Source organism: Antechinus flavipes, chromosome 1 (assembly GCF_016432865.1).
Source record: "Antechinus flavipes isolate AdamAnt ecotype Samford, QLD, Australia chromosome 1, AdamAnt_v2, whole genome shotgun sequence".
NCBI lineage: Eukaryota > Metazoa > Chordata > Mammalia > Dasyuromorphia > Dasyuridae > Antechinus > Antechinus flavipes.
The window spans coordinates 725816362-725833795 of NC_067398.1; the positions used below are offsets into that span (position 1 = coordinate 725816362).

At 51.3% G+C, this 17434-nt stretch overlaps 2 protein-coding genes across 4 annotated transcripts in view; one reads left to right on the forward strand and one right to left on the reverse strand.

The window, feature by feature from the left end:
• The window catches only part of LOC127545847 (zinc finger protein 420-like), a 330731-nt gene that overhangs the window by 155811 nt on the left and 157486 nt on the right, over nt 1-17434 (reverse strand). The gene's annotated exons all lie outside the window — the stretch shown is intronic.
• On the forward strand, nt 3227-11004 carry LOC127545871 (zinc finger protein 79-like). 2 transcript variants are annotated; one of them, XM_051973375.1, is made up of 5 exons: nt 3227-3454; nt 5288-5487; nt 5913-5999; nt 7772-7943; nt 8686-11004. In XM_051973375.1, exons 2-5 carry the CDS (start codon nt 5421-5423, stop codon nt 9545-9547), a joined length of 1188 nt encoding a protein of 395 aa, XP_051829335.1. In that variant the 5' UTR covers nt 3227-3454; nt 5288-5420; the 3' UTR covers nt 9548-11004. The 2 variants fall into 2 exon arrangements, with proteins under 2 accessions (XP_051829335.1, XP_051829336.1); XM_051973376.1 differs by lacking the exon at nt 3227-3454 and having other exon boundaries at nt 5140-5487.

Below are 17434 nucleotides of genomic sequence, written 5' to 3' on the forward strand. Positions count from 1 at the left end.
TAAAAAGAAATTTCCAGACACCAGAATATTAAAACCAATTTTTGTTAAAGAACTATAGAGAATAGCTAAACAAGTTGGCCATGAATTCAATGAAATATTACTGTAAGAAACTATGGATATGATAAATACAGAGAAGGAAGACTTAAATGAACTGATACAAAGTGAAGTAAACAAACTAGAAAACAATTCATACAACTACAACAATGGAAATGGAAATAATCACAAAAGTTAAATGTTACAAAAATAACCAAAACAAAAGATAATCACATCACATAAGAAGACATATTCCTCACTCTTTTTGCAGAAGTAGGAGGTCCATGGTTGTGAAATATTGTATGTTTTAGAGATTTTGTGATACATTGATAAGTTTTGCTGATTTTTTTTATTTTTAAAAATATTATGTGGGATGGCTTTCTGGGTAAGAGAAGAGAGATAATACTGGAGAGAATGTAAGCAATTCATTTTTAAATAGGGTCAACTTATAGAGAATCTCAGGGGAAATCTTCCAAACTTACATTGAATTATTAATGTCTGATCTCAAAGAATAGCAATTTAAACATTTAAAAGTTCCAATGTCATCTAGCCCTAATTTGTCCATATTTTCTACAGGAATAATGAAAGTCTCTGTCAAATGTACCACCAAAATCTAGGTGAAAATAGATCAAAGGACAGAAAAAAAAATACAGTTATCCAAAAATAGAACTACAGTGTCTGAGACACCAGAACCCCCTTCCCAACAAACAAACAAACAAAACTATGTGAAAACAAAGTAGTTGCCTGTTGACTTGGGATATCCAACACAAATTGCATATGCTGGTTGCACATTAATGACATATTACTCAATTGTAAGAAAATAGATACAAAGAAATCATAAAGGAGGAAGACTTGAACTGATGTAGAGGGAAGTAAGCAGAACAAAGTATATATAGAAATCACTACAAAATTAAATTAAATGCCACGTGATTATGATGATCAAGTTTGACCCCCTCTCCCCCTCTACTGGTTCCTTCCCTGTCACCTGTAAACATAGCTGTCTCCTCGACTCTCCCCTCCCTGCGTATAATGTTCTTCTCTAAAATATATTGTTCTCTGGGAACAGGTTTCTTGGGGGGCTTCTGGAGGCAGCCTTAGTTTCAGTTCAAAGTAATAATCACCTCAAATGCAGCCAGGAGTTAAAAGTCCAAATCCTTTGTCTCCTTTAAAATAGCCCGGTTAGCTTTCTTAGAGGTTCTGAGAGCTCCTGCTGCTAGTCCTTTGTCTCTTCCAGCTTCAGCTTCTAGCTCCTTCGGAATCTCTCCAGCCAGCACAGGGGTGGAAAATGGAATGAATCTGTCTCCGCCTCCGAGAGTGGGCTTGCCCTTTGTGGGCTCCTCCTTCTATATGCTCTTAAAGGTGTGAATCTTGTGGAACATCTAGAGAACTGTTAAGTACCAGGCTAAATTAGATAATTGTCTCAGTCAATTCCAGTGACTGAGCACCCTGTAAGAATCCTAACACCTGCGAAATAGCCTATCTCTCCTCTACTCATATTCCTTGAAAAACATACATACCCTCTGCATCTCCCTTGTGTCAGCTTTTGTGAATTTCTCCCTCTGTAATTGCGCCTCATGTCTATTTGAATGAAACTCTTCTCCAAATTAGCAATGACTTCTTAACAGCCTGAGTGGCCTTTTTCTCATTCTTCCTCCTTCAGCATTTGGCACTCCTGGATTCTGTATTCCCTCGATTCTCTCACTTGATCGCACGACTCTGTCTCTGTCTCTTTTGCCTTGTTCTGTGCCATATCCATGAGCCCTGGCTTTGTCCTAGGCCCTATATAAGCCATATAAAGTGCTTTCTCACCCGCTGATCCCAGGGGTCTCAATTACTGATACACACTCTCTTTTCCAATCCCACATCACTCTCCATCGCAAGTTTTGGTCTGTTCCACAGGCATCTCAAATTCATTCTAAAACAATTCCTCTTTCCACAAGAGCCACACTTGGGAAATTCTCATCCCTGAGACACCACCTCAGAGTCACCCCTGAATCCAGTTACTCACCTCACCCGGCCCATTCACTCCCAATCTGGTCGGTTCTCCCCAACTTCTTTCAGACATGTTCCCTTCTCTCCACGGCAGCAACCCTTGGAAAGGCTCCTATCAGCTCTTACATAGACAACGGCAATAGCTTATTGTTCCCTTCCCTTCCCCTACCTTCAGCCTGTAAACCTGCACCTCTGCCCATGTCCAGTCACCTCACACACACCATCTCTGTGCCTTCGCACTACTTTTCCCCATGACTAGGATGCTTTACCTCCTGAAATCCCTGGCTTCCTGCAAGACTCATCTTAAAGTCCAGTTTCTGTGGGAGTCCCCCCCCCTCCGGCTGCCGGGCTTTCCATCTATACACGATGCAGGTTGTGTCCACCCGCCGGCAGTCTTCCTCCACTGGGAGGTAAGTTTCCTGGGGGAGCTGCTTCCCCCCTCTCCAGGCTGCAGCCCCCCCCCTCAGGGCTTGCTCCCCGCCCCCCCCCCCCCCCCCCCCGCCTTTCTCCCCCACAGCCACCCTTCATTTTGTCCCGGCTCATTGAAAAGTGGCCTTTCTTCTTGGGTTTGCAGCAGTTGGCCCAGTGCCCGGCATACCAGAAGCACTTAATAAATGCACGGTGACTGACTACGGGTAGGGGCTGTTTTGGGGAGCTTCATCTCCTTCACACACTATCTGGCATATATTGGGTGCTTAATCAATTCACGTGGATTGGTTTGAAGAGGAGAGAAATTGCTCGGAGCTTGGCGCCACTGCACTTTTTCTTAATCTTCCCTACGAGAGGTGCCGGCCAAGCCCAGCCGAGCCTGCGCACGGCCGGGCACACAGTAGGCACTTCATGTTTGCGGGCTGCCGGCGTTTGGCCCTTCTCCCCACGGGGGGGGGGGGGCTCAGCTCCCTCCGCTTCGCAGTCCCTGTGGTCCCGGCCGGCCCCTCCCTTCTTGCCCGGGACCCCCTGCACAGTGCCCGTAAACAGGCGGCACTCCGTAAATGCGCGCTGGCCCGTCCTGGTCGGTGTTCGGAGACCCGTCTGCATTTCCTCCTCCCCGCGCAGGCTCCGCCCCCCCAAGTGCCCATAACCTCGAAGCCAGGGACCGGCTTCCTCGGACACTTCTTCAGTAGAAAAAGTAAAGCATGATGCTGGGCATGCGCCCCGCCCCCCACCTCTGAACTACACTTCCCAGGAGTCTTTCCTTTCAACGTTGCCAAGCGCAGTTCTCATGGAAACGGAGACGCCAATCCAAGAACTCGAAGATTCTTTCTGAGATTGGAAACTCGAATTGAGGAGGCGGGCCAAAGTGGGGGCCCATGTCGTCACTTCCGCTTCACCTTCGCCATCCTCGTCCCGCTAGTGCTCGCCTCGGGTCTGCTCCGTCCTCAGCCGCTGCCGCCGCCACCAGGGTCCGACCCCTGCGTCCTGGGCTGGGGTGAGTCAGGCCCCAAGTCTGAGTAGGCGGGACTCCCGGAGCCTAGTTTCGGACCCTCGGGGAGCAGGGCGGGGAAGGATTTTAGCCTGGAGTAAACTGCGCCTGCGCAATTCACTTTGCCTTTCCAGTAGGAGCCACGCCCTCTCAGTGAGCGGGTGTTCCCATTGGTCAGCCTCTGGGGGCGCGACCTGAGAGCCAATCAGCGGCGCCTCTGTTCCTTCGCCCCTCCCTGCGCGTGGCTTTCTTCGCTCTGCCCTTTTGAGCTTTGTCCCTGTTTGAGCGGGAGAATGCGGGTCCCTGATCTTGACCTCGGCCTCTGTCTGATGAGGACAGAACCCTGCCCCCCCCCCCGGGGGCACTCCCCTCCTTGCACTCTAGGGCGGCGCTGTCTGTGACCCCGCCCACACCTGGGGGTCCATTCTGGGAGAAGGGGCCCGAGGGTCCCCCAAGACAGCGGGGATCCCCTGGAGGGGCCCCTCCCCTTCCTCCCCCGCCCTTCACCAGGCTCCTGGGCAGTGCCAGCGGGGGTCCCAGAGTACTAGGGCTAAGTCTGGCTGGTGAAGCCGCGGTGTGTGCGGGTGTCGGGGGTGTGGGGTGCCCGGGGTGGGGTGTGTGTGCGGGTGTGTGCGGGTGTGTGTGCGGGTGTGTGCGGGTGTGTGTGCGGGTGTGTGTGCGGGTGTGTGCGGGTGTGTGTGCGGGTGTGTGCGGGTGTGTGTGCGGGTGTGTGTGCGGGTGTGTGTGCGGGTGTGTGCGGGTGTGTGTGCGGGTGTGGGGGGTGTGCGGGTGTGTGTGCGGGTGTGTGCGGGTGTGGGGTGTGTGTGCGGGTGTGGTATGTGCCGCGGGGTGGGGGGTGCCCGCTCATGTTTTCCCTGAACCACTGGGGGGGGGCACTGCCAGCCTTGCCCCGCACTCTCATTTCTCCCATGAGCCTCCCCGAGCCCTTGCCCTGAGGCGCTCACGGCTGAGCCGCTCCCCGCCCTGAAGGCCAAGGAGGCCGAGGGCATGGGCCGGAGGGAGGGCGCGGAGCCCCTGGAGGGAGGCCGGGCAGGAGAGGGAGAGCCGAGGCTGGCAGGGTCAGGAGGGGGGAGGAGGAGGAGGAGGCCGGCCTCGGCACCCGCTTGGGTCTGGGGCCAGAGACCCTTGGGTCGGGGCCCTGGGGGGCCGGGGCAGGCCAGGGGATCAGGGTAGTGTTGGGGATCCGCTGGAGGTTGGGGGAGGGCCAGAGGCGGGCACTCTATCCGCACAGGGATGATCCTGCCCTGTAGAGGGCAGAGAGGAGGGACCGCGCTGTGGGGCCCAGCCCCAGGCCCTCTCTGCTGTACTCCCCGAAAGCCCACCGGGCTGCCCTGGCTGCGATCACTCCCCAGAGCCCTTTGCCCTTGACCCCTCTCGCACTGACCCTCCCCAGCTCCTGGCCTGGGGCCCTCCCGAGGGTGGGGCTGCCTCTGGCCTCCTCTTACCCCAAGCCTCCGAACCCAGCGCATCATGGAATGCTCTGCCGGGAAGGGGTTGAGGGAGGAAAAGAACCAGAGGGGGAGGGGCGGGGAAGAGAGAGGCCCGGACCCCGGGCCTGGCCGTGTTCTTAGGGTGGGCGGGGCCCGGGTCACGTTTGCGGGAGGGGGGTGCCTGAGGCGGGAAGGGGCTGCCCCCGGGCCCTCGGGAGGTTCTGCTTGTTCCTGGGGCAGAGGTGACCATCAGGGGGGTGTAGAGAGGCTGGTCCCGCACAGGTGGGAGGGGGGCTGCCGACCTCCCAGCTCTCTCTGCCCCTTGCTTGCTGGGTTTTCTCTGTGAATGCCCTGGCCCTCAGCCTTCTTATCTTTGGCTTGGATCCAGCCCCTGGGGGGGGCGGCGCCCCTGAAGCCGGCCTGGTCCCGCCCCCTCTGCCCCACCACCTTCCGGCTCCCAGGACCCGGTGATTCAGGAGGAGCCGCGGGCGGCCGTCTCCCATGGCGCTGTACCCGAAGTGATGCTGGAGACCTATGGGAGTCTTGCCCGCCCCGGCCGCACTCTGCTCCCCATCTCGGCCGATCTGGGTGAGCAGACGCGGGTGCAGGGACTGGTCTGGTCCTTCCGCCCCTGCCCAGACCCCCCCAGATCCAAGAGCAGCCACAAAGGAAGGGGCGGGGGGGGGGGGTAGGGCCTGGCACCAAGCAGAGCCGGGATCCCTCAGTTCTCAAATCTGGCTCCCATTTGTGCGGCCGCAATAATAACTTTTGGCATTTGTGGAGCGCCTGCTGTATGCATGGCCCTTTCCTTGGGGTGATTCATTTGGATCTCCGCCTCGGAGGAGGGACAGCCTCCTGTGCCCATTTTACAGCGAAGGAAGCTGAGGCAGGCAGAGCCCAGGTTCACCCGGCTAGAAGGTGCCTTGGGGGACTTAACGGGAGGCCAGAGCCGCTAGCTGAGAGGGGGCTGGGCCTGGACCCTCCCCCAGCACTTTCCCCTTTTCAATGAGCAGGACTGGCAGTTTCCATGCTCTTCCAGTTGGAGCCACGGGAAGCCCCTTGGATACAGGAGGGAGCCGGCCCCAGGAGCACCCGGGCAGGTGAGTGAGAATCCCCAGGCTGTGCCAGAGCTTTATGGGTATTGCAGCTCCCAGGAGCCCCACAAGGGAGGCGCCATAGTGCCTACAATAGGGCTGAGGGAGGCGGTCCTGCAGCTGGCAGGATTTGCACTCCCGTCTTTCTGACACCGGCCGGGTGTGCTTCCCTGTGGGGCCGACACCATTGCCAGCCCAGCTGAAAATGTAAGGGGGGTGCTCAACAGCAGAAATGAAACTACAAAAAAAAATAAACTCACAGTGAGTTTGACATCCCTCGCTTGCCCCCCAGGCACAGACACCCTGGAGAGGCAGGGGCAGGATGTGCCCTCTTAGGGCCCACGCCCAATGGGCATCCCCTGGGGAAGATGAACTGCTTGTATAGTGAGGCTGGAGCCTCTGGGACAGGCAAGTGTGGAGCCAAGGCCAGGGACGAAATCAAGAAGACCCGGGTGTGAGTCCTGTCTTTGACAGTTACCACGTGAGCCTCAGTTTCTCCCTCAGTTAGGATTCTGTGAGGCAAAAGTGGGATAAGGTGAGAAAATGAAAGCATGAAGTACATGTCGATCGTCATTTTAACACTAATAGCATAATAGTTGGTATTTCTGCCTGGCACATAGGAAGCACTGCAGACATGCTAACTGTGATCATTCCTACTAATCCATTTTACAGATGAGGACTCAGAGGTAAATGGAAGTCAAGGGACTTGCTGAGGTCACCTTTGTACTCCAGCCCTGGCACTCTGTATCGTGCGGTGCCTCCTTGTAGCCCCTGGTGATCATCTTCTCGCCCACCCTGAGGCCTGTTAGCCATGCCAGAACTGAATTTTTATTTTGGATCAGATTAGGTCTTTCTGGATTCAAAGGGTTTCATAGAAGCAAAATGTAGTTCATTTTGCCTTTTAATGTAGTCTGTCTCTTTTCCCTTTTATCGGGGAGTGACTTCCATTTCCATTTAGTATTACATTTGTAGGATTTGCATGTTCTTTAGCCATTTTACCAGAAAAAAAATAGACTTTTATTATTAATCCAGACTTAATGAAACTATTCCCAATGCAGATCCTCTGTCTCATATGAATAATCATGTGACTTTCTTTAACTGGGATTCTAGGTTCCTCCATTCCTTGTATGCCAGTCTGTTGGCCCCATGTAGCCTACATCATTGCCAACCCAGCTGAAAATGAAAAAATCATAATTATGATTCTTTTCCCTTTTTTTTCTTTATGTGTGTGTTTATGTTACCTCCCTTATTTCTTTTAAAAAAAAAAAAAGCCCCCTTCTGAAAAAGAGTACTCTGCATGTTATTTTTTTAAACAAATTTATTAAAAATTGATTAATATATATTTTATACCAGGAAGCTTATTTGTTCTTCTTAGATTTTTTTTGAATTAATCTCTCTCATCTTTTCAAAATCGTTTTCCATCTTCTGCTTTCCCAAACTATACTAAGTTTTATTAGATGCCAGCTATTCAAAGACAAAATGAAATGCAGTCCTTGTGTACCCTCAGGGAATTCCTTTCTACCAGGAGGATTTTGTTTTCACCAACCCTGTGATTTAATGGGAATTCCCAGGGAGGAAGCTGCCTGTAGTGAGGGTAATGGCCCCTCCTCTGTAACTTCCATTATTTTTTCTAAGATTACAAAATTTGGAAATTGTTTTCCTTAATAGAAAAGGAAGAATAGGACTAAGGAGAGTACAATTCCCTTTCTCTCAAAAAGGGGAACAGGATTATCGATTATATCTCTTATCTCTCTTTCTCTCCAATTTATTGTTTCCAGATGGTGAGGTGATGCTTGGAGCCAAGGAGTCTGCCGACTTAGAAATGTCAGTTGAAGAATCAGCTGAGGAAGGATGCCCCAGGGATTATCTCTCCAGCTTCAGTTTGGAAGAAGCTTCCAAAGCTGCTCCTAGGTTGGGGAAGCAGAAGACCAATGAAGACAAGCCGTTGAGGCAAGTTTAAAGCAGCTGATGGTGAAATCTTTTCTCTTGGATCATATTCACCAGTGTCAGTGGGAAAGGATCTCCATAAATATGGCAGGAGCTTCTCTCTTAGATCAGCCTTTTGTCCATATTCACCAGTATCAGTGGGAAAGGATCTCCATAAATATGGGCCTTAAAGGAAGAACTTGAGAGATTTCTCAGACCTAAGTAAAGACGCCAGGTGATGATGCTGATAAAGTAAAAGCGAGTATTGTTGCTTATCATTATCATTATGAACATTTTTCATAGTAATTGGGGGTTTCTCATTAGAGTCTCACACCACCCTGAGAAGGAAGTGCTATGATTATTCCCATTTTACAGATAAGGAAACTGAGACAAGCAGAGGCTTCCCTGCCTTCAAGCCTCATTCTTTCCCCATTATGCTATCAAGCTGCCCAGTTATACACACAAATAATATTTTAAGTGGAAAATTCTGCATTTAGAATTCCCCATATTATTTAATTCATTCTACCACAACCAACTCATTTTGCAAACTGTTTAAATTAGCTTCCAAGAAAAGAATTGACTAGCCCATGTCGCCATGAATTTGAACCCTGACCTTCGAGCTCCAGATCCTGCAGTCTTTCCTTAAACACTACAACCCTGAAAGTATAATTCACAACTTATTTAACAAAATAGAATACATGTTAACAGGAAACCTAATGAAAATCAATGAGTCTTTGATTCACAGCTCCTCTATTCCTCCTCACAGGACTCGTCCTGGAGAGAAGCCCCTTAAATGTAGTGAATGTGGGATGACCTTCTGCCACAACTCGCAGCTTTCCCGGCACCAGAGAATCCACACGGGAGAGAAGCCGTACGAGTGCACGGAGTGTGGAAAGGCCTTCAGTCGGAACACGCAGCTCTCCCGACATCGGAAGATCCACACGGGGGAGAAGCCGCACGGGTGCGACGAGTGCGGGAAGGCCTTCCGGGAGAGCAAGCAGCTCTCTCGGCACCAGAGGACGCACACCGGGGAGAAGCCCTACGGGTGTGGTGAATGTGGGAAGAGCTTCAGCAGGAGCACGGGACTCGCCGAGCACCAGAGGATCCACACAGGGGAGAAGCCCTACGAGTGTAGGGAGTGCGGGAAGGCCTTCCGGGAGAGCAAGCAGCTCACTCGGCACCAGCGGATCCACACCGAGGAGAAGCCCTACGGGTGCGATGAGTGCGGGAAGGCCTTCCGCTGGAGGACGGAGCTTACTTCCCATCGAAGGATCCACACTGGAGAGAAGCCGTACGAGTGCCGCGAGTGTGGGAAGGCCTTCCGCCTGAGCGCCCACCTCATCCAGCATCAGAGCATCCACACCGGAGAGAAGCCTTACGAGTGCAAGGAGTGTGGGAAGGCCTTCCGCTGGGTCACGGGGCTGACCTCCCACCACAGGATCCACACGGGAGAGAAGCCCTACGAGTGCAGCATCTGTGGGAAGGCCTTCCGATGGAGAACGGTTCTGACTTCCCACCACAGGATCCACACGGGAGAGAAGCCATTTGAGTGTGGTGAATGCGGGAAGGCTTTCCGCCTGAGCAAACATCTTATTCAACATCAGAGAATACACAGTGAAGCCTTTTGAATGGCAATGCCTCATAAAGCTGATGAACGTGAAGATTTCAGCTGGGACATCCTCTGAAACATGGATAATTCAGGCTTTTTGGGTAAAGAGATCCCCGTCAGCTGGTTGGGTGCTTTTTTCTCAGCTCCTTAAACACCTGCCTACCCCATCACCTGCACTGCTGATGGGCACTTGCTTCCTCAAAACTGTTCCTCGGCCATCTTCAGAAACGTCATCCTTGCTCTTCCCCTTTCCTTCTGACCGAGAGGAAGAAGTGTTCTTTGTCTTTGCTGAAGCCAAATTGCCTGCCCCATCTAAGGCCCTTCTTTCTGAGGGCCTTCTTCCAGGGGTCATGGAGGTCATGTGTGTGTGTCTGTCTGTCTGTCTCCATCCCTCTCTCCCCCTCTCTCTGTCTCCCACCTCCTCCCACCTGCCTTCAGATTGATCAGCCAGAACGAGCTCCTTCAAGCCTGGTTTCTTTCTCCACCCTTTACTGAAGTTCCTTTAGCAGAGTCTTTTGTGAGATTCTCATCACTCAGTGCATTGACTTTTGATGGGAGGGATTCCTTATCCTCCTGTGTCCTTTGACATTGTTGCCCACTCCCTTGCTCTAAGTAAATGCTCTCGCTTCCCCTTCTAGCTCACTTTCCTTCTCCCGTGCTGGTAGCCATTCCCTCTCCTTCACTTCCTGGTTCCCGGTGTTATTCACACCCCCTAAAGTTTGGTGTCCCCCAGGAATCTACCCTTGGTCCTCTATTCCAGTTATTCTCTCTTTTGGAACTCTCATTCACTATTTTAGATCAAAGATTAAGAAAAAATCCATGATTTGCAGAAGTTTGGAAAAGGGACAAGGTGGCTGATGGTAGCAGTCAGGAAAACTCAAGGAATGGGACCACTCTGTATTTTTAGGGACAGTTACCAGGCTTATGCCTAGGAACCCACTGAGCCCCTAGTGAGTGTTTAACAATTGTCGGGGATTGGGTTTGGTGCTGGGGATACCAAAACACCTCTTCTCTTTTACCTTTCACATCCTGGGTCTCCGTGTCCCTGCCAGTGCCCTAGAATGGGCCCTCCTCCCTCATGGGGGGATTCTGCTGAATAGTTGTTTCCTTCCTGGCTTCCCTCCATCTTTCCCCTCCAGTCCGTGCCTCATACTCTGCTGGTCTAATCTTCCTTAAGCATAGATCTAAATTTGAGACTTTTTTTTATTAAAGCTGTTTATTTTTAAAATATATGCATAGTTTTCAAGATCCACCCTTGCAAAACCTTGTGTTTCAAATTTTTTTCTTCCTCTCTTCTCCCCACTTTCTTTCTCCCCTGGATGGCAAGTAACCCAAAGAAACCAGTAAACAGGTGCGATTTTCTATATGTATTTCCATAATTCTCTTGCTGCACAAGAAAAATCAGATCAAAAAGGAAAAAATGAAAAAAAAAAAAAGCAAAATGCAAGCAAATAACAATAAAAAAGGTGAAAATGCTATGTTGTGATGCATATTCAGTCCCCACAGGCCTCTCTCTGGGGGAAGAGGACTCTCTCCATCACAAGACCTTTGGAACTGGCCTGAATCACCTGGTAATTGGAAAGAGCCAGATCCCTCAGAATTGATCGTCATATAATCTTGTTGGTGCCATGTACAATAATCTCCTGGTTCTGCTTATTTCACTCAGCATCAGTGTCCTGCTGGTCATTTCTGATAGAAACAATATCCCATAGCTTCCATATGCCATCCATTCAGCCATTCTCCAACTGATGGGCATCCATTCATTTTCCTGTTTCTTGCCACTACAAAGAGGGCTGCCACAAACATGTTTGGACACCTGGGGCCCTTTCCCTCCTTTATATTTGGGATGGAATCACAGTAGAAGCATTGCTGGGCCAAAGGGCATGCACAGTGAGATAGCCCTTTGAGCAGAGTTCCAAACTGTTCTCCAGAATGGTTGGAACCATTCACAGTTCCACCAACAATGTATCAGTGTTCCAGTTTTCCCATATCCCCTTCAACATTTATCTATAATTTGAGACACTTTCTCATCCCTTTTTACAGAACGATCCTCATAGCTGTTCCCAAACCTCACTGCCACGCCCTGACATCCAGCGACCCAAGACCCCTCATTGGTCCCCAGAGACCCCTTTGGCGCCTGGCCCCTACCTTCACACTTGGGGATCTTGGGACTGGAACTCCCTTCCCCAACATCTCCACGTGGCTTTAAGAATCCGTGAGACTCAGATGTCATCCTCAGCCCTCGGATCTCACTGTGCCGTGGGTTGTTTCTGTGCAGCATCCACAGCTCCTGTTTCTCTGTGGGAACTATTGTGGGCACTAACTACATAAAATAGAAAGTACTTGGTAGTTATGTGCCAGGCACTGTGCTAAGCCTCAGGGATACAAAGAAAGTCAGAAATGGGGCCCCGGCCCTCAAGAACCTCATGATCTGGACTCCCCAAAAGCTTGTTCCTTGCGAGCATCGTGGCATTTGCAGTGTTAGGAAAGCCCAGGAAAGGGGCTCCCCTTTTCCAAGGTCTCACCGTCAGGGGAGCATGGGATGCCGTCTCTGGGGTGAGGGCTGCTCATCGGCCTGGCGCTCAGCTCTCTCCTGTGCCATTTGCAGGATGGCCACATCCCGAGAAAACCGTCCTGGCCGGTGGCTAAATCAGGTGGTAACGGATGGGCCTCGAGCCCCTTGGGGAGCCCACGTCCTGCAGATGGGATCAGCGTGTCTCAGGGGCCTGGAGGTGGTTGAAGTGGGCGCTGTGGGGCGCTCGGACACCACGGAGACCGAGATCATTCACCCCATCCCGGGCCAGCACTGGATGTCTGGCCATTGGACCTCCCCTGCCCCTCTCCCAAGACTCATCCCTGTGCTCGAGTCCATGGTCTTCCCCTGCCATCATTCTTAACTTCCTCCATCCTTCATCTGGCCCTCCTGCTACTTGGGCTGCCCTCACTCCTGAAAAGCAGCCGCCCCCACTCACTGCCTCCACTCGAACCCCTCCTCAAACCTCAGACGAGGTTCTTCTTCCCCGATGGTCACCCTTCTGGCTTTGCTGCCAGCCCCCACCCCCGCACACTGGCTCCCTCCTGGGTCTGGGGTCTGGTTGCCCCTTTGCTGACTCGGCACTCTGAGCCCGCTCAGGGAACAGGACCCCCCAAATCTGTCCCCCTCCCTCCAGTAGCCGGCTCCTCCATGAGCTCCCAGGGATCCTTGGGTCATCTGTCCGAATTGCGTGCCACTTGTTAAGATTCCTCCGCTCGAGTGTCCTGTAGGTGTCCCCCAAACCCGCCTGTCAAACCCCACTGAAGGCTTGAATCCTCGCTTCCTTCTCCTTAAACTTAGTCTTCCGGTTCTGCCGGCACAAGGCCGCAGACTTCAGGCCTTCTGAGGCGGGACAGCGGCGCGGCACGCGGCCCCGGGCCCCTGCACCCAGGAGCCCCAGGAGGAGCCGGCCCGGATGCACAGCCACCACTGGGGATGCTGCCCTCGGGGAGCGTCCCAGTCAGCATCGGCCCCAGCAAGTACACTGAGGAAACCCTGCCCTCCTCGCCCCCTCAGATCACTGGCCTTGCCCTCTATTCCGAGCTGGAGCCCAGCAAGCACTTCCCTGGGCCCCTTCCCCACCAGCAGCTACTGAAAAGGTCCCGCGACCAAAGTCCTTGGAACAAATGGGTCGGCGGCAGAAATGGGCGTTTTATCAGTGAAGATGATGCTAAGAAAGGCCGTGGCCAGAGTCTGCCCCGCGGCGGGACCCCGAGGACGCGGGACCTCCTTCTGGCTGAGACCTTCCATGCGTCCTTTCCTCCCCCTTAGAATGTGAGCTTCGACAAGGCAGGAACGGGCCCCTGAGGGATCCCGGAATAAATGCTTTTTCATCGTTCATCTCTCCTCCTCCATCCCCCTTCCCCTGCAGCCCCCGCCCGGCTCAGGAACCCCCCCGCCCGCACTCCCCCTCCCTCCTTTCCGGTCCCCCCATCCCCGGGGCGTCCAGAAGTATCTTCCCAAAGCAGTCTGGCCACGGTGGCCCCTCAGTGCCCCCAGTTACAGGGGAACAACGGCTGCCTTCAAGGCCCTTCCCACGGCGCTCTAGCCTGGGTCGGGGCTAGTTCCCTAATCTCTCCTTTGGGGACTTCCCAGCCATTCCGGGGTCCCGGTTTTCCACCTTCCGTGCCTTTGCCGGGCTCGGAATGCCCCCAGCCTCGCCTTTATGAAGCCCAAGATCAGCTGGTAGGTCCCCAGGGACGGGGCTCCCCTTGATTTTTAGGGAGATCTCCCTCTTCAGAGAGCACTCCCCAGAGGTTTGGGGGCTTCCCTGGGCCTGAGCCCCGAGCAGCCCTGAGTGGGGAGAAAGCTGCTTCTGCTCCCGGACAGTTGAAGGGACAGTCCCAGGAGGGGAGCCCCGGAAGGAAGGCTCGATGCCCCCCAGCAGGCTGTGCAGACCCCTGGCAGGACATGGGGGCACGAGGGAGGCTCCCTGCGCCGTGCCCGAGGCGTTTCACGATGGAAGAGCAGAGAGGAGTCCCGGACACTCCCGCGGATCTCTCGGTTTGGAAGCCCTTCTTCGCAGAGATTGCAGCTCCTCGGCGCGCTCCTAGCCCGGGGCCTCCCATGGCTTCCCTGGCAGCGCCCTCAGCGCCGGAGGCCTTGATTAGCCGAGGACAATCCCCCTGTCTCAGGTCTTGGCGGACCTCCAGCGCCTCTGGGCTTCTCGGAGAAGGGGAAGCCGGGAGAGCGCTTATGTTGCACTTGCTGAGAGCCCTGCGCTGTCCTAAGCCCCTAACGCCGCCCCATTTGTGCCTCCCAAGACTCCTGCAAGCCCGGACTGCCCCCCCCCCCATAACTGAGGTGGTCGCAGCCCCAGGAAGTGCCCGAAGTCTCCCGACGTCAGCCCGGGCCCAGTGATCCCAGCGACGGTCAGCAAGCCTTACACGGCCGCTGCCAGGCGCTGTGCGGGCAAAGGCGAACGGCCCCTGCCCTCCGGGAGCTCCAGGGGGCTCGGACGGACACAGCGTGGGCCCGAGGGTGCCGGCCTCTGTCTGTCATGGAGCCGGGCTCTAGGATCGGCCGCCCTGACACCCAAGGACAGGACAAGGTCAGCGTGAGACCCCCAGCGGCGTTGCGGGGGCGGGGGGAGGGAGGGGCCAGGAAAACCCTGAGCCGGCCCCTCCCGCCACTCTGGTCCCAGAGCTCTCCTCCCGCAGAGGTCATCCGGCGGAGGGACCCCTGCCTCCCTCTTCCTAGCTCCTGGCAGCCCCCACTTCCAGCCCAGCCCCCAGCCCCGCCCCCCACGACTTCCCTTGGTGCTCTCCCAGAGATTCAATGATCCCCAGATTAGACTCGATCATCCTCACAAGGCAAAGCAAGGATGGGGGTGGGGGTAGGTCTTTAGTTAACTTCGGTAAACAAGTGAACTTAGAATCCATAGTTCTCAGCTCTGGAATCTTATAGACGGAATTTTGATGGGATTCTAATAGCGGCTGTGATACAGGCTGGCTCCACATTATTTCAGCTCAGAGTTTTTCCTGCAATTAAAAGAGATCAGAAACGACTACATTTTCCGGCACCCATGAGAGAGGAAGCCTCAACTTTGGAATTCATGAGGTCCTTCATTCAGAAACAGAGACAAGGTTTTAAGTGGCCAAATAAAATTCACAAATAGAGAAGACCATAAAATGTTGGCGTTGATTCATTCTTCAATCGTGTCTCACTCCGTGACCTATTTGGGGTTTTCTTCACAGAAATGCTGAAAGGGTTTGCTATTGCCTCCACTTTGTTTTATAGATGAGGAAAGTGGAGCAAACAGAACGAAGCGATTTCCCGCACAGCTAGGAAGTGTCTGAGGCCACCAAGATGAATCTTCCTGACTCCAGGCTCACTTCGCTACCCACCACGCCACCTAGCGGCCCCATTGAATATAAACTATCTCATACTTCTATTTTTCTTTTTTTTTCAATACTTTTCATAGAAACCCTACAAAGTATAAGAGGATTAGCAGAATATATTTTCACATAATAAGATCTCAATTAAACTAAAAACTAGTATTAAAGCCTGGAGAAACCTAAAAGTCTTCTCAATACAGGAGTAAACAAGGATATCGCTTTTCTCAGCTCAACATTCTAGTTGTCAAATGCTCGGAAGAGCAACAAGATAAAAGAAAAGCATAAAGTTCAACATGGGAGAAACGATTATCCCAGTTTGCTAATGGAAATAGTTTATTTTAAAAATCCTAGGGAATCAGTAACGAAATTAATTGAAACAAGAGCTTTAGTAAAACTGCAATCCCCGCAATAAATTAATTATAGTAATATCAAGGAGATAGAAATAAAGAGGGAAACCTCAAAAATACAAGATGAATAAAATATTTGGGAATTCTTCTACCAAAGCACACTCAATAACTATATAAATACAATTATAAAATACTCATAGAGAAAGAAATAACAATTTATAGAACTAGAGGGATTTTCAGTGCTCATAGCTGGACTATGCAAATATGGTAAAATTTGCAAAATAATAAAATTTATATATTTAATCCTTTAACAATTCAACGACCACAGGGATGCTTTTGAAAGCTAGACTAAAAAAGTTGAGGAAGAAAAGATTAAGAATGATGAGAGAAATAATGAAAAAGGAAGAAATTAAAGGGAAATAGAACTTGAAGATGAAAAAAGGGAATAACTAATACTGAAGGTGCTGTGGAGAAACAGGCACACTAACTAGAATTGGCCCAACCGTTCTGAAGAACAATCTGGAATTTTATAAAGAGAATGACACATCTATGTCCTTTGACTCAGGGATTCCATTATTGGCTAACCTAGTGACAGAGAAGTCTTACGTGAACTAAAATATAATAGCACATATGGTAGCAAAGAATTGGAAATTTTCATTTTTAATTGTTGGCTAACTGGAAATAGCGAATAAGCATTTATTCAATACCTAAATTGTACCAGTCACTGTACAAATTAGAATTTTTTAAAAGATGTGAAGACAAAAGACATTACTGGTTCTCAAGAAACTCAGTCTAATGAGGGAGACAACATGAAAACAACTATGTACAAATAAGAATTCAATAAAACAAAGTACAGATAATCAGCACTAGCATTATAGGGGATCAGTGAGGCTTTTTGAAGAAGTTTTAGCTGAGACTTGAAGGAAGTCAAGAAGGTGAATTCCAGGGATAAGGAGACAACCAGTAAAGATGCTCAAGAGTAAGAGATGGAGCGACATGTTTTTACCTGTGCCATCTGAATTGAAAAGTACATGAGGGAAGCGAGGTATATAAAGACTGGAAAAGCAGGAGACCAACTTATGAAGGGCTTGAACACCAGAGAATTTTGTATTTGATTCTGCAGGATCAGATGGAGGAACCAGTGGAGTTTATTGAATTGGGAAGATGGGGATATGGGCTTCTAAAAGATTGGTCAGATAACTGAGCGGAGAATGGACCAGACCAGGCAGAGATGGGGTGGGAAAACCAAGCAGGAGTGTGGCTATTGTTCAGACACAAGGTGATGGGGGCTTGCGCCAGAGTAACGGCCATATCAGAGAAGAGAAAGGAACATTTACAAGATTTCTAAAGATAAAATCGACAGAACTTGGCAACAGATTGCACAGGAGGGGGTGAGAGTGAGGAGTCGAAGCTAACACCCAGGTGGTAAGAAGGAAGTTCAGAATCGGAGAAAACGTGCCTATGACTGAGGAAGATTTGCTAAACAAATTGTGCAGAAATGTAACCCTCCGCTATTGTCCTGTAAGAAGCAACACGATGAATGCAGAGGGGAAAAAGGAAAATGTATGAAATGGTGTCAAAGAGAAGGAAGGGCCTGGAAATCAAGCACAAGAAGATAAATGGAAAGCAAAACAAAATAATGTAAACTGATGCAAAATTATAATGACCAGAATAACGCCTTCCCCAAA